General features: G+C 45.8%; 1 protein-coding gene across 1 annotated transcript; it reads left to right on the forward strand.

The window, feature by feature from the left end:
- The first annotated feature begins 2,383 nt into the window (after nucleotides 1-2,383).
- On the forward strand, nucleotides 2,384-15,168 carry Rnf135 (ring finger protein 135). The gene is made up of 5 exons (XM_006977505.4): nucleotides 2,384-2,819; nucleotides 5,271-5,414; nucleotides 8,653-8,815; nucleotides 12,267-12,344; nucleotides 14,002-15,168. The coding sequence occupies exons 1-5, from the start codon at nucleotides 2,460-2,462 to the stop codon at nucleotides 14,535-14,537; spliced, it is 1,281 nt and encodes a 426-aa protein (XP_006977567.1). The 5' UTR covers nucleotides 2,384-2,459; the 3' UTR covers nucleotides 14,538-15,168.
- The last annotated feature ends 1,170 nt before the right edge of the window (nucleotides 15,169-16,338 follow it).

Genomic DNA, 16,338 nt, shown 5'->3' on the forward strand with positions numbered 1-16,338 from the left:
AGAGTGAGTTCCAGGACAATGGGGAGCAGGGAGGAGAAAAAGAATCAAACAGGACTCGTGAGATGCTCAGCAGATAAATAAAGTGTTTATTGTGCAAGCCTGACAGTGAATTTGTCTTGCAGGCTGCAAGAATATATCATAGAGATTCAGCTGTGTATTAAAGCTGAACTTTGACCTGCCAAGGGTCTGTCAAAGGCAAGCCATTTATTATGAATATTTGGTGTTACACAGCCTTTAATATTTCAGCTGTCTTCTGCTATGAAATCCTTGCGTGCCCAGACCAATTGGTAAACAGTTCAGCTCCCCTGACCTCCTGAACCTACTAAGTTATTAACTGCCCTGCTGAGCTGAGGAGACAAGCTGGCGGGAGACCTAGCTTTGTTTCCAGTGCTAATGAAGCTCAGACCATCCCCTGGCTTTGAGGAGGCCTAGTGGTTCTCCAGAGCACTTTGAGAACAAAAGAGGTTTTCACTTATCAAAGTGAGAGATAAAACAACATTCCTGAGGAGGCAGGGAACCACGTGCCCAAAGAAAGTAAGCACTCTGATAGATCACAACACGCCCCCATGGTTGGGCATTTCCGGCAGACCTAGACAATTTTGCCTAGCCAGTTCCAGGTCAAAATAGCCATTTCCCGGTCAAGGCATCTCGCGTGACCAGGACCCCGTGGCTTTGAATGGTTGGGCAAGAGCACGCAACGCAACCATGTGATCTTGTGTGAGTAGCCACATACACCTGTGTACGCATGCGCGACCCAGCCTTTATAAGCCAGTGCCATATTCCCGGCTTCCTTTTCCACGCGCGTGTCTCTTTAACAGGCCTGAGCACCCCTGTCCTTTTCTCTTATCTTAATAAAACTCTTGTTAGTGTATTCTGTTGTGTTTCGTGACATTTCCTTGCAGGGTAAGAGCGCCGCCAAATAAGTAACACACTCTACCAACTGCATCACATCTCCAGCCCACCCACGCCATTTTAATTGAACAGCAAATGAATTTGATTTGACAGGCTGTTTTTAGTTAAAGTGGTAAATATTCTTCATAAATTCAATGATCTCAATTGACTACTCCAAACTTTCAAACATATTTCAAGCATGTAAGATAAAATCCTTCCAAGAATATTAGACTGCCAAAGATGTATTGAAATGAACAATGCTCTAATTTTTCTTTCTGAATATATCAGGTTAAACAAAAATATCTCTAAGTAGAAGTTTAACTGGTTAGAATTGAGAGTCACTTGACAAGCCTTAGAAAAGTTCTTTTTGGCATTATTCCTCAAAAAGAGTGAACTTTGTTCATTTGCTTACTTATTTGTTTGGTTGTTTTTGTATGTATGTATGTGTGTATGTATGTATGTATGTGTGTATGTATGTATGTATGTTGTTTTTGTATGTATGTATGTGTGTGTATGTATGTATGTATGTATTTATTTATTTATATATTTTTTTGAGACAGGGCTTCTTTGGGTAGTCCTGACTGTCCTGGAACTAAGGCTGGCCTTAAACTCACAGAGATCCGTCTGCCTGTGCCTCCTGAGTGTTGGGAGTAAGGGTGTGCGCCTCCATGGTCCAGCCCAAAATACAGTATTTTTTTAATACAATAAAACACTTCTGGGAGATTATTAAAAATAGTTTCTGGGGGCTGGAGAGATGGCTCAGCAGTTTAGAGCATTGACTGCTCTGCCAGAGGCCCTGTTCAGTTCCTAGAACCCACATGGCAGCTTACAACTGTCTATCACTCCAGTTCCAGGGGACCTGACAGATACACATGCAGGCAAAACACCAATTCATAGATAGATAGATAGATAGATAGATAGACAGATAAAACTATAAAAAAAAAATAGTGGGGCAGTGTTGGCGCATGCCTTTAATCCCGGCATTCGGGAGGGAGAAGCAAGGCATATCTCTCTGGTAGTTCAAGGCCAGCCTGGTCTACAGAACAAGTTCCAGGACAGTCAGGCATACACACAGAGAAACCCTATCTCGAAAATCAAAAAACAAACAAAATTCTGAATTTGTCTTCAACGTCTCAAAATATACAGCAGCTTAGGCTGCACTGCTACTCGGTTGTTTTCTGTTTTGTTTGCACAGATCTCAGAAAACAAAATGTGACACCTAGTGGGCGCAACCCTAAAATGAGGTCCTGAAGCTAACCCTCTTCATAGCCTAAGTTGTTGTGGTTGCATGTTGATGGACAGAAGAGAGGAAGGAAGCCAGAGGATTGAGAGAAACCTCTAAAAATGCCAGCCAGCTAGCATTTTTAGAGGTTGGGAAGACTTCCAGCGACTGGGCGGGGCGATGTGATGGGAAGGGCGGGGCGATGTGATGGGAAGGGCGGGGCGATGTGATGGGAAGGGCGGGGCGATGTGATGGGAAGGGCGGGGCGATGTGGTGGGCGGGGTAAACTCAGGGAAGTGGGTGGGGCACAGCGGAAGCTTACGGGGCATCCTGGCCACCACCCAGCATGGCGACCCCAGGCCTAGGCACTTCGGTCCCTGTGTGGCTGAGCGAGGAGGACCTGGGCTGCATTATCTGCCAAGGGCTGCTGGACTGGCCCACCACGCTGCCCTGCGGCCACAGCTTCTGCCTCCGGTGCCTCAAGGGCTTGTGGATCACGCAGCGCGCTGGCGTGCGTGGCCGCCCCTGGGCCTGCCCCACCTGCCGGGAGGGCCCGGAGGCGAAGCCCACGCTGCGCAAGAACCCGCTGCTGCAGGACCTAGCGGACAAGTACCGCCAAGCGGCGCACGAGCTCGAGGCTGGCCCCGAAGCCGTGCCCGCGCCCGCGCCCGCCTCTGCGCCGCCTCGTCGTCCCGCGCCGCCGCCGGTAGGAACCCCGCACCGCTCTGGCAGCCCGCGTGAGCCCCCTTGGGCCTCTCTTGCCTTCCCGATCTCTTCTTTCGCTACGTGATTTTTTTTTTTTTAAATCAATTTAATCTGTTTTCGGGAGAATCTTTGGAAAGTTCAGAGTTGTATAAAGAAGTTGAAAAGTGGGCCGGGAGGCGGTGGCACACGCTTTTAGATCTCTGTAAGCTCGAGGCCAGCCTGGTCTGCAGAGCGAGATCCAGGAAAGGCACCAAAACTACACAGAGAAACTCTGTCTCGAAAAACCAAAAAAAAAAAAAAAAAGGGGGGGGTTGGGGATTTAGCTCCGTGGTAGAGCGCTTGCCTAGCAAGCACTAGGCCCTGGGTTCGGTCCTTGGCTCCGGGGGGAGGGGGGAGGGGAGAGGGACAGGGGCAGGGGGAGCGGGGAAGTAGTTGAAAAGCCGGGCGTGGTGACTGCACACCTGTAATCCCAGGATTTGCGAGGCTGAGCTAGGGGCATGCCCCACACCAGCCAGACCTACATAGTAAGGTCTGGTCACAAACAATAGTTAAATATGTCACAAACAGTAGTTAATCTAAATCCCATCCAACCGAGGTGTGGTGCCCCCTTGCATATTTCCATTTTCTCGCCAGTCTCTGTGATGTCTGAAAATCTTTAGTGTGGTAGTATATTTGCAAATTTTAACACTCTTTAATTCTATTTATTTGTTGAGACGGCTTGCTTCTGGTTTTCAAGAGCAGGGTTAAAGGCATGTGCCACCATGACGGGCCAACCATTTGAACGTTTTTTTTTTTTTAGTGTACACTTTGATGCCATTTGTCATGTCTCCAATACTGTGCATCTGTCAACGCTGTTTCCAAAGTGATTTCATCACCACAAAGAGGACCTCTGTACCCGCTAAGCAATGACACCTGATTCCCGTCCCTCCAACCTCCACACATCTCATCTACTGTACCAGACTTTCTTTTTTCTCTTTTTTCTAGACAGGGTTTCTCTGTGTAGTTTTGCGTCTTTCTTGGAACTCGCTTTGTAGACCAAAGCTGGCTTCGAACTCACAAAGGTCGCCTGCCTCCGCTTCCCGAGTGCTGGGATTAAAGGCGTGCCCCACCACCGCCCAGCCAGGCTTTTTCTTTTGAGCCACTAATCGGCTCCCAAGTCATGACACTGAGAAGTCTTACTATTTATGAATGCTCAGCCTAGGCTCGTCTCTGGCTAGCTCTTTTAACTTAAATTAACCTATTTCTCTTTATCTATCTTTTGCCTCAGGCTTTTTACTTCTCTTTCCTTCTGTGTATCTTACTTTCTCTGCTTCTCCTGTCTGCCGGCTGGTGGCTGCCTGGCTTCTTACCCCTGTGTGTGTGTGTGTGTGTGTGTGTGTGTGTGTGTGTGTGTGTAAAACACACCATTACACAGTTAAAGTAGTATTCCGCAGCATAAACAAATGTCACACATCTTTACCTAGTTAGAGTAATATTCCATAACTATTTTATGTTTCTGAATTTACCTATTCTACATGTTTCATATAAATGGGGGCCATTCCCTGACCCTTTGTGTCTAACTTCTTCCATTCCCATTATACTTTCAGAGCTGACTCTTGTAGCATGTATCAGAACACGCATGCTTTAGGTGGCTGTCATATCATCTGTGTGGATACACCATTTTCTAATCAACTTATCTAGTAATTACTAATTATGAACATCTGAATTGTTTCTACACTTGACTATTATAACTACTGCTACAATGTCCATTATCTTGAAATCGAGTTCCTATTTTCATCTCTACTCTCTCTCCAGCTGGGGACTGATGTACCAGGCATGCACTCTCCCCCAGCTCCTCATTAGTTTTCCATATCATGTTAGGTAAGAATCCAAACAGGGCATGGTGGCACATTCCTCTAACCCCAGCACTCGGGAGGCAGAGGCAGGCAGATCTCTGTGAGTTTCAGGCCAGCCTGGTCTACATACAGAGCGCCAAGACAGCCAGGGCTATGTAGAGAGAGCCTGTCTCAAAAACAAACCAAAGACTCTAACTTCATTCATTGGTATAGGAATATACATTTCTAGTTAGTGTTTGTTGAAAAGACTCCTCGCCCCTTTAAGTAGTCTTGGCATTCTTGTAAAAAATTATTTTACCGTGTGTCTCAAGGTTTGATTCTCGGCTCCCTATTCTTTTCCATTGCTTTAATGTTTTCTTTCATGCCACTATTGCCCCTTTATTGAGTGGTGGTCCTGGGTCCAGAAGCCCCCTGTTGCTCTTTTCTTTTCTTTTCTTTTTTTTTTTTTTTTGGTTTTTCGAGACAGGGTTTCTCTGTGTAGCTTTGCGCCTTTCCTGGGACTCACTTGGTAGTCCAGGCTGGCCTCGAACTCACAGAGATCCGCCTGCCTCTGCCTCCCGAGTGCTGGGATTAAAGGCGTGCGCCACCACCGCCCGGCTCCTGTTGCTCTTTTCAAGGTCGCACTACAGAAAAGAACCACAGAAGTCATCCAGGAGCTGACAAAATTGTTCCAACAGTTCGTAGACGTTGTCAAGGGCCTTCAAACACAAGGACCTCGCTTGGGATCCGGACTGGACAATGAACTGGGTGTCCTGGGCACGGTAGGTCCAGGTGGGAACGGAGGGGCCAGGGTGAAGGACAGCTTCCAGCTAGAGCAGTATGAGAGAGACATGGAATGCAACCGGTCTCATGTTTACCATTCTCTTGTCTGCCAAATGTGGGTGGTTGGAAATCTGGCATGCTGGACTTGAGGTTTTTGTTTTTGTTCCCCCTCCCCCTCCCACCAGGGTTTTTCTGTGTGGCTTTGCACCTTTCCTGGAACTCTCTTTGGAGACCAGGCTGGCCTTGAACTCACAGAGATCCGCTTGCCTCTGCCTCCCGAGTGCTGGGGTTAGAGGAATGTGCCACCATGCCCTGTTTGAAGTTAGATTAAAGGCGTGTGCCACCACCGCCTGGCTGGACATGAGTTAATGGAAGCTTCCAGTAGGCTGGGATTTGTCCTTCCCACTCTACCCAATCAACTCTCTCTAAAACCACCAACAAGCTCCGTAAATCCCACGGATTTGAGAGTCCTCATCTTCACTGAGCTGTACATTTTTTAAAGATGTATTTATCGTATTTTATGTGTGTGGGTGTTTTGCCTGCATTAATATATGTATACCATATGCATGCCTGATCCCTGTAGAGGTCAGAGAGGGTGTTGGAGCCCCTGGAATTAAAGTTACAGATGACTGTGAGCCATCATGTGGTTGCTGGGAACTGAACTCTGATCCTCTGTAAGAGCAACAAATGTCCTTAACTGCCAAGTTAACTCTCCAGCCCCATTCAGTGACCTTTAAAAAAGTTTCATTATTGTATGGAGGGGAGAGTGTGTGTGTGTGTGTGTGTGGGGGGAGGATATGTGTATGGGGAGGGTATGTATATAGAGGAGGGTGTGTGTGTGTGTGTGTGTGTGTGTGTGTGTGTGTGAGGGTGTGTGTGTAGGGGCAGGTATGTGTGTAGGGGAGGGTGTGTGTGTGTGTGTGTGTGTGTGTGTGTGTGTGTGTGTGTGTAGGGAAGGGTATGTGTGTAGGGAAGGGTATGTGTGTAGGGAAGGGTATGTGTGTGTAGGGGAGTGTGTGTCTGTGTGTGTGTAACGAAGAGTATGTGTGTGTGTGTGTGTGTGTGTGTGTGGTAGGGGAAGGTATTTGTATAGGGGAGGGTATGTGTGTAGGGGCGGGTATGTGTGTAGGGTAGGACAGAGCACAACTTTTAGGAGTCCATTCTCATCTACACACACACACACACACACACACACACACACACACCCACCCACCTCTAACTCAGGGTGTCGGGCTTGTGCAGCAGGCACTTTTACCAGCTGAGCGTCTTGCTAACACCCCATTTCTCCTTTGGAGATGGAATTTTGTTGTGCCGTCCAGGCTGTCCTGCAACATGAACTTCTGGTCCTCCTAACCCAGCTGCCTGAGTGTCCCATTGTGCTCAGTCTCCAGGCTGCTTTCATTTGCTTCTGTTTTAGGAGACAGGATCTCTAGCCTAGGCTGGCCTTGAACTCCTGATTCTCCTACTTCCACTGCTTTCTTGCATCTCAACTTTTCCTCTTGGGTATCTCAGAAACAGCACAGTTAAATGCCCCAAACTACGCTTCCTCTGGGGATTCTCCTCACAGCCTTGGTCTCATTCTTCCAAATACACGAGCCAGAATGTCAAGTCCCTTCCTCTGCCCTAACCTGCCTAGCAGCACACTGTAGCTCCGAGGCCAGCTGGAGCATCTTCTGAATCTATTGACCTCTGAGCTCTTGAGAATTCTCTAGTCCAAGCCACGGTAATCTTTTGCCTGGACAGCCACCACGCCCTGCAAATGTCCCACTCTATTTTAGTCACCCTTCTTCACACAAACATGACCATGTAACTCATCTTCTTGAAATACTCTGATGTCTGCTTAACCCCGAGACAATCAGTTTTTGAAAATAAAAAGGTTATTTTGGGTGGCCGCTTACGGGAGCCCAGGGGCAACGGCAGGAACGTGGGAGAGCAGAACCTCACCACCTCATGGCCAGGGAGCAGAGGACAGAGAGGAAAGGAGTGCCTGCTGCCCCCAGTGGCCTAAAGACCTTGTCTCCACCTAAAGGTTCCACTGCCTCCTCCTTATGGCGCCCTGGGGATTAAGCATTTCTAGCTGGGCCTTCAGGGAGCCATGTATGATCTAAACTGTGGCATTGCCTGTTTGGGATTAAGAGCCAGTCCTCCCAGAACCAGCAAACCACATGGGGTCCCATGCCTGTGTCCTCTCCTGACCACATTCCACATGGGATCCCATGCCTGTGTCCTCTCCTGACCACATCCTACATGGGTTGATCTCCAACACCCCCATGGTGGCTCACAACCACCCATATCTCCAATTCTAAGGTATTTGACGTCCTCTTCTGGTTTCCTTAGGCACCAGGCACACGTGTGGTACATACACACAAACAGGCAGGCAAAGCATTCATAAATATAAAATAAAAAGAAATAAATGTGCTGGGTGGTGATAGCGCATGCTTTTAATCCCAGCACTTGGGAGGCAGAGGCAGGTGGACCTCTAAGTTTGAGGCCAGCCTGGTCTACAGAGCAAGTTCCAGGGTAGCCAGGGCTATACAGAGAAACCCTGTCTTGAAAAAAAGATTGTGGAAAAACAAACAAACAAACAAACAAACAAAAAACTGCTTGAGCATGATGATTTCTGTTTGTTTGAGATAGAATCTCACTCTGTAGCTCAGGTTAACTTTGAACTCATAGCAGTCCACTTGCTTTCAGGACTTTTGTTTTTTAAAGATTTATTCAGGACTCTTAAGTGCTTGAATTAGAAGCATGAGCCACCATTCCCTGCTAGGGAATGGTGCTTGTTTGTTGTTATGTGTATGGCGTTTTATTTGCATGTATGTCTATGCCCACATGTATGCCTGATGCCATGTGGGTCCTGGGAGCTAAATCCAGGTTCTGGAAGTGCAGATGTTGCTCTTAATCATGGAGCTGGGCCTGGAGAGATGGCTCAGCAGTTAATACTGCTCTTCCAGAGGATCCAGGTTCAATTCCCAGCAACCACGTGGCAGTTCACAACTGTCTGTAACCCCAGTTCCAGGGGATCTGATACCCTCACACAGACATATGTGCAAAACCCCAATGCACATGAAACAAAAATAAATAAAATTTCAATCATTGAGCCATCTCTCCAGCCCCTGTTGTTTTTAAAAGCCTGTTTGGACTTAAATGAGAAAAACTGGGAGGCAGACCTTGAGTGGATTCGATGAGTTCCATGGTTGACTTTCATTCACTTGTTCTTGACTCCTTGATCAATAGGCTCCTTCCTCTGAGGAGGAACAGTCCTTGAGTTCGCCAACGCCGGTAACGTCCAATGCATCTGAGAAGAAAATTCGAGAGATTCTCCATAATCTAAAAGAAATTCAGGAAAAACTACAAGGGAGTGTCCCACGGACAGACGCTCCTGGAGAACAAGTTCAGGGTGAGCTGACATTATTTAGTGGAGCAGGACTGACTAAGGAGGTTGGTGGGAATGGCCAAATGCCCCGGCTTTGTTCCTTGGGGACGGGGCCCAGAGCATGGCTGCTTTTGGCTGTAGTGGTGTAAGTTGAGTAGGAGTGGGCTGAGGCGTGGTCGTGGCTGTGTACATTTTGGGATGTGACCCAAGGTATTTTCTGTAGCATAGGCCCTGAGTAAAGCAAAACTCACATTTTTAAGACTCGTAAACCCGGATCCCAGTTTATGGCTTATCTTTGCTTTTTTGCCTGAGGATATTGGAAATAGGCTGATTTGGACTTTTAGTTTTCATTATTTTTTTTTTTTTTTTTGGTTTTTTAGACAGGGTTTCTCTGTATAGCCTTGCGCCTTTCCTGGATCTCACTCTGTAGACCAAGCTGGCCTCGAACTCACAGAGATCCGCCTGGCTCTGCCTCCCGAGTGCTGGGATTAAAGGCGTGCGCCACCACCGCCCGGCTAGTTTTCATTTTTACTTACATACGTCGTGGTGGTGGTGGTGGTGGTGGTGGTGGTGGTGGTGGGGTAATGTACAGCTCACACGTGGAGGGAAATCAGAAGATAACTTGCCGAAATTGCTCTCCTTACACCACGTGTGATGTAGAGATTAGCTCAGGCTGCTGGGCTTGGCAACAGGTGCCTTTACCCACTGAATCATCTCTGGTCTCCGCTTTCATTGTTACAGATTTATTTCCTGTGTGGGTGTTTGCCGGCATGTATATCTGTGCGCTGTGTGTGTGTGTGTGTGTGTGTGTGTGTGGTGCCCTCAAAGGTCAGAAGAGGGTGAGAGCATCAGGTCCCCTGGCACTGGAGTTAGGGATGGTTGTGAGAATGTGGGTGCTGGGGGCCAAACCAAGGTCTTCAACAAGAGCAACAAGCGCTCTTAACTGCGGAGCCATCGTCTCTCCAGCCTCTCACCAGCCCTGTTTTCATATTTGAGATGAGGTCTCTTTATGTTGCCCAGGCTGACCTCAAACTTAAGTGATCTTCATGCCTCCCGAGAAGCTGGACCAAGCCATATATTCAACCTCACCTGGCTGATTTTTATTTTTTGTCCTTTTCTTTGATGTTTTTTCTTTCTTTCTTTTTTTTTTTCTTTTCTGTTTTCGAGACAGGGTTTCTTTGTGTACCCTTAGCTGTCCTGGAACTCGATTTGTAGACCAAGTTGGTCTCAAATTCACTGAGATCCACCTGGCTCTGCCTTCCAAGTGCTGGGATTAAAGGTGCACACCACCACCGTCTGGCATTGTGTCTTTTTTTTAAAGGCAGTGTGTGTGTGTGTGTGTGTGTGTGTGTGTGTGTGTGTGTGTGTGTGTACACTTGCCACAATCTGTGTGTGTAGGTAAGAGGATAATTTGAGGAAAATAATTCTCTCTTTCCACCACATGGGAATTGAACTGAAATCATCAGGCTTGGTGGCAAGTGCTTTTACCCATTGATCCATCTCATGAGCCCTCTTTTTATTTTTATCCTTTTATTTTTTTGTTTTTTGAGACAGGGTTTCTCTGTGTAGCTTTGGAGCCTTTCCTGGAACTAACTCTGTAGCCCAGGCTGGCCTCGAACTCACAGAGATCCATCTGCTTCTACTCCCGAGTGCTGGGATTAAAGTCGTGTGCCACCACCACCCGGCTCTTTTTATTTTTTTAATTAGTAAAATGTTTTTTACTAACAAGACATGAAACTAAGTATCACAGTAAATACCTCTAATTTGAGCACTTGGGAGGTGGAGATGGAAGCATCAGGAGTTCAAGGCCAACCTGAGCTACATGAGAGAGACCCTGTCTCAAAAGGAGTATGGGGGTGGGGTGGAGGGAATAGTAGTAAGAAGGAAAAAAAAGGCACGAAACTATATAATTACTTCTTTTTGTTTGTTTGTATTTTGAGACAGAGTCTCTCTTTGTATTCCTACCTGTCCTAGAGTTTGCTACTTCTTGGTATATCCTATCAAAAATATAGTTTTGGCTGGGCTTCAGGACACACACCTTTAATTCCAGCACTCAAGAGGCAGAGGCAGAGGATCTCTATGAGTTCCAGGAATTTGTAGTGAAATCCTGACTCAGGGGAAACACATCTCTGTATTGTATTCTATTGTACTGGGGGAATGTCTTAATTTTACACAGTACCAGTGTGAAGGAACCTCTGTTCTTTCTCTTGTTCTCTTGGACTCATATTTTTGTATATTTTTAATTGTATGTATGTATGTGTGTCTGTGGAAAGGTATGTGCATGTGAATGCAGGTGCTTATGGAGGCCAGAAGAGGGTGTTGGATTCTTTGAAGCTGGAATTAGAGACCTTGTGAGCCAACCTGACATGGGTGCTGGGAAATGAATTTAGATGCAAGAGCAGTATGTGCTTTTAACTGCTGAGATCTTTCCAGAACATAGGTGTGGAACATTTTGAAAATCTTACTTAGAATTATTTTAAAGCCAGATGTGGTGGCTTACACCTTTAATCCCAGTACTTTGGAGACAGAGGTAGTCAGATCTTTGGAAGTTTGAGTCCAGCCTGGTCTATATAGCAAGATCAAGGGTAGCCAGAGCTATACAATGAGACCTTGTCTCAAAACAAAACAAAAAACTACCAAATTATTTTAATTTGCATACATGGGTACAATATTCTTTAGATTCATTCATTTTGTACATTATCAGAATTCCAGGTTTGTTTGTTTGTTTGTTTTTTGTTTTCTTTTTGGTTTTTCAAGACTAGTCTTTCTCCTGCCTTCCTATTGGCCATTCAGCTCTTCATTAGACCAATCAGGTGTTTTAGACAGGCACAGTAACACAGCTTCACAGAGTTACACAAATGCAACATAAAAGAATACAGCACATCTTTGCATCATTAAACAAATATTCCACAGCATAAATAAATGTAACACATCTTAAAGTAATATTCCACAACAGCAGGGCTTCCCTTACTTTCTCTGTTCCTGCCTTCTCATGGTCATTATAGTCTAGCATATATAATTGCTTAAGTTAGTAATTAAACTTGGAACATGGGGAGGGAGTTGGAGGTGTCAGCAGTTGACCTGATCCTTACATTGGCTCAGGTTACCTGGCTTTATAATGGTGTAGAATGTTGACCTATGCGGGCTGTGAGTATTCTGGATAAGAGGGTGCATAAAACACTTTTCTGTCTATGGGGTTTATATGGATCTTAATGCTTAGAAAATAGAGATGAACAAGATCTCTGGTAGCAGGGAGTTTGGGGTTTTTGTGGGGTAAACAGTTAAGAAAAAAGTTCCACGGTGATAACTTGGGGCTGGATATACTTGGTCTGAATGTGGTGTCTGGCACAACCCAGACACCCAGAAATGTGCTATAAGAAAGAATGCAGGCCTGTGCCCGTATCATGACAATTGGATACCTTTGGTTTGCCTTTTGCTAATGGGGCTTCCTCCTCCCAATTCTTTTAATTTCTAGAAATGCCATCTTCTTCCTTATGCCTGCTGCCTGACCAGAGGAGTCCTGAACCCAGGAAAGCTTCTCAGTTTGCCTTATGTAAGTTTGAGGTCCACTTAAACATACCTACTAGGGCTGGGATATAACTCAGTAGACCAGCCAGGCAATGGTGGTGTATCCTTTTAATGCCAGCACTCTGGAGACAGAGGCAGATGGATCACTGTGAATTTGAGGCCAGACTGATCTACAGAGTGAGTTTTAGGACAGCCAGGGCTACACACACACACACACACACACACACACACACACACACACACACACAAACAAAACAAACAAACCCTCTCTCTTGAAATACAAAACAACAAAATAACTCAGTAGATACTTTCCTAGCATGCACAAAGACCCCGGATTCAGTCCCCAGCACTGCATAAACCAGGTGTGACGGTATATACTTGTAATCCTAGAACTTGGGAAGTAGAGGCAGGAGGATCAGTGTTTCAAGGTTATCCTTAGCTACATAGTGTGAGGCCAGCCCAGGCTACATGAAACTCAATCTGAAAAAACAAAAACAAAACAAATAAAACTACTTATATGTAGAATGGAGGGACTTAAAGAATGTGCTGTGCCCACCTCCTTGCTGTGAGACCAATCTTTGACTTTCAGACCCTTGGATTTTTTTTTTTTTTTCTTCTAGACTAGGTCCCCTCAATATGGAGAGCTTAATATAAGGACAAAGGATTCTCTAGTCCAAATTCCCAAATTCCAGTCTAAACTAGGTCCTTGAGCACTTAGATCCCAAGCGCATCCATGCTGGGATCATCAGTTACAGCTGCCTGTTTCTTCCCTCACTTACATACATACTGTGTTGGCCCAGGCTAGATGGTCCTTAAGAGCCCTGATTTTGACTTCAGCAGCTCCGTTAACTAGCTGTGCAGGCCTGGACAAGTCACCTCTTAGGGCCTCTCTTCTCTTACCTTTTCAATGGTAATAATAACATGGTAGAATTGCCTTCTGGCTACGTGAGAGATCAGGAGGGAGGGAGAGAAAGAAGTGCCTGGAGTAGAGAAGACATGACATTCACATATTATCACTTAACAATAGGGGCTGGGCGTGTGGTTCAGTAGGAGAGGATTTGTCTAGTGTGTGCAAGCCCCTGGGTCTCATTCCCAGCACTAGACAGACAAGAAGGGAGGGAGGGAGGGGGGAAGAGAGGGAAATATTACATGTAAATGAATAAAAGATAGACCTGGGCACAAATAGCCATTGTACTCACCAAGCACAGGTATTGAAAAAAGCGAGAATGACTTCATACTGCATGGGATTTAGAGATAGCTTCCCGATGGGAGGTAAGAGAAAGTAAAGGCAGGACCAGGGCATTGATAATACAACAGGAAAGTTATGTAGAGTTTTCTACAAGTATATATGTAAATTTAATGTGAACATTACCCCAAAAGGCAAAATGCTACTTTTTCTATTGAGTGAATGACTTCCAGCATGGATGGTCAAAAACTGACTATCCATGACTGGTTAGGAGCACTGGCTGCTCTTCCAGAGGACCCAGGTTTGATTCCTAGCACCCTCTTGGTGTCTCATAATAGTCTGGAACTCTAGTCCCAGAGGATCTAACACACTCGGCTTGGCTTTGTGGTCACTGCCTACGTGTGGTGCACAGACATACATGCAGGCTAAACACCCATACCCATAAATGTGAAAAATATCTGACTGTCCGTGTTCTTGTGGTGTTTATTTCTCCCAGATGCCATCAGTCCGACCTTTGACTTGGGGAGCCTTTCCTGTAGCCTGGAGGTTTCCAACAGTTGCCGGACAGTGACCGTGTCTCGTTGTCTGCAGACCTATGGTTGGAGTCCTGAGAGGTTTTTAATTAGCCAGGTCTTATGTTCTGAGGCCCTTTCTTCTGGCCAGAAGTACTGGGAAGTGGATACTAGGAACTGCAACCACTGGGCTGTTGGGGTGGCTTCGTGGGGCATGAAGCGGGACCAGATGCTGGGGAGGACCATGGACTCTTGGTGTATAGAGTGGAAAGGGCCGGGCCAGTTCTCTGCTTGGGCAATGATGAAGAAAACAGACCTTTGCTTAGGCTGTCCCGAGGTTGTGGGTGTGTGGCTAGACCTTGAGCTGGGGAAGCTTGCCTTCTACTCGGTCTCTGATGAGGAGAGGCTTCTGTATGAGTGTGAGGTCTCTGCCTCCTGCCCTCTTCATCCTGCCTTCTGGCTGTATGGCTTAAGTCCTGGAAACTACCTGGAAATAAAGCAGGTACACCCCCGGGGTTAGAGCAGTGGTTTCCTAGTCTCTCTGTTTAGGGGCAACTAGAGAAGTCCACTGAAGGAAACTGGATATGGTAGTACATGTCTATAACCCTAGCACCTGGGAAGTGGAGGCAGGAGGATCACTGCAAGTTTAAGGCCAGCCTGATCAACAAAGGGAGTTCAAGGCCAGCTTGGACTACATGGTATGACTCCTTCCACTTTTGAAATTATTCTTTTTTGTGTGTGAGATAAGATTAACTAAACGGGTTTGAGCTCTTTGAACCTTGGGCATTTCAGAGAAAAAGCTGGCCTGGGGTGTCTCCTGAAGGTGACCTCTAAGGCCTCAGAATAGCCTTAGAGGGACTTTGGACCCTTCTCTGTCACTTAGGTCTCATCTGGGATTGTTGGTTCAATCAGTGTATGGCCAGCTTACATGGCTGACCCCTAATTAAAAGCCCAATCCCACAGCATAGCTGGGTAAACACCCCTAGCTAGCATACACTGTGTACGTCCCATGTACCACTGTTGGGAGGGTAGAGCACTGCCCAATGACTAGTGAGAGGGAGCCTTCCTGGACCTAACCTTGTGTGCCTTTGCTGTTGTTCCTTTTATTCTGTGGCCTTCAATGTAATAAACTGAAATCCTGAGAATCACAATGCGTATCACAGCTGTGCTGAGTTCAGTTTGTCCTTGTAGTGATCGTGGAAGCAGATGGTGACCGTAAGGACCCAAAAAAAGGGATGTATGTTACTTAGCAATTGCTGTATAATAACAGTTCCATGAATTTAGTGCTTTAAAGTAATATATGGGCTGGGGTGTAACAGTGTTAGAACCTTTACTCTGCACACACAAAGCCCTAGGTTCTGTCCTTAGCCTTTCCTGGTACCAGAACCAGAACTTGATGGCCAATCTGAACTTAATGATGGCTGTTACCCAGGATGATCACCTTCAGTTTTGTTTTATTTGGTGTTTTTGTTTGTTTGTTTTTTGAGACAGAGTCGCTATATGTATCCCTTAGTGTTCTGGAACTCACTCTGCAGACCAGGCTGGCCTCGGAACTCACAGAGATCTGCCTGTCTCTGCCTCCCGAGTGCTGGGATTAAAGGTGTGTGCCACCACTGCCTGGCTTCTTCAATATTTATTATCAGGTTCTGTTGAAATCTCCATAGTAAGCCAACCATAGATGAACAATGCTTAGAAAACAGCCAGGCATAGTAGTGCACACCTCTAATCCCAGCAGGCAGGTGGGTCTTTGCGAATGAGGCCAGCCTGGTCTACAGATGGAGTTCTAGAACAGCCAGGACTGTTACACAGAGAAACCCTGTCTCAAAAAACAGTAACAACAACAAAAAATTAGAATAAATCATAACTGTACTGTCTATGGACTTCTTGTCATTTCCTACATGGTATCACTGGAAGAAATTACATAATCTTAAGTGTTATAAGTGAATGCAAGAAGATTTGATTAGGTTACCTGCAAGCATCGTGAGACTTCTATGAAGAACTTGAGAATCCTCCAATTTTGGTATGTGAGAGAAATACTGGAACCAACTCTATCTATATTGAATGACAGCTAAGTATATTTATTTGTATATGTGTATATATTTCTTTTTCATTACTATCTAGGGGTATATTTAATTTTGATGATTTCTTCTGAGGAATAAGCAAAAAGAATCAATACACTATCCATGGAATTTGTTTTTTCACAAATGTCCTGTGACCTACATAGTTTTGAGAATCACTTGTTAGCAAAATTTTTAATGTGCCTTAGGTGATTAAAAATTATACCTGTTTGCCTTTTAGAATTTATAGTGTTGTGGGTAAGC

This window comes from Peromyscus maniculatus, chromosome 8, assembly GCF_049852395.1.
Source record: "Peromyscus maniculatus bairdii isolate BWxNUB_F1_BW_parent chromosome 8, HU_Pman_BW_mat_3.1, whole genome shotgun sequence".
Classification (NCBI taxonomy): Eukaryota; Metazoa; Chordata; class Mammalia; order Rodentia; family Cricetidae; genus Peromyscus; species Peromyscus maniculatus.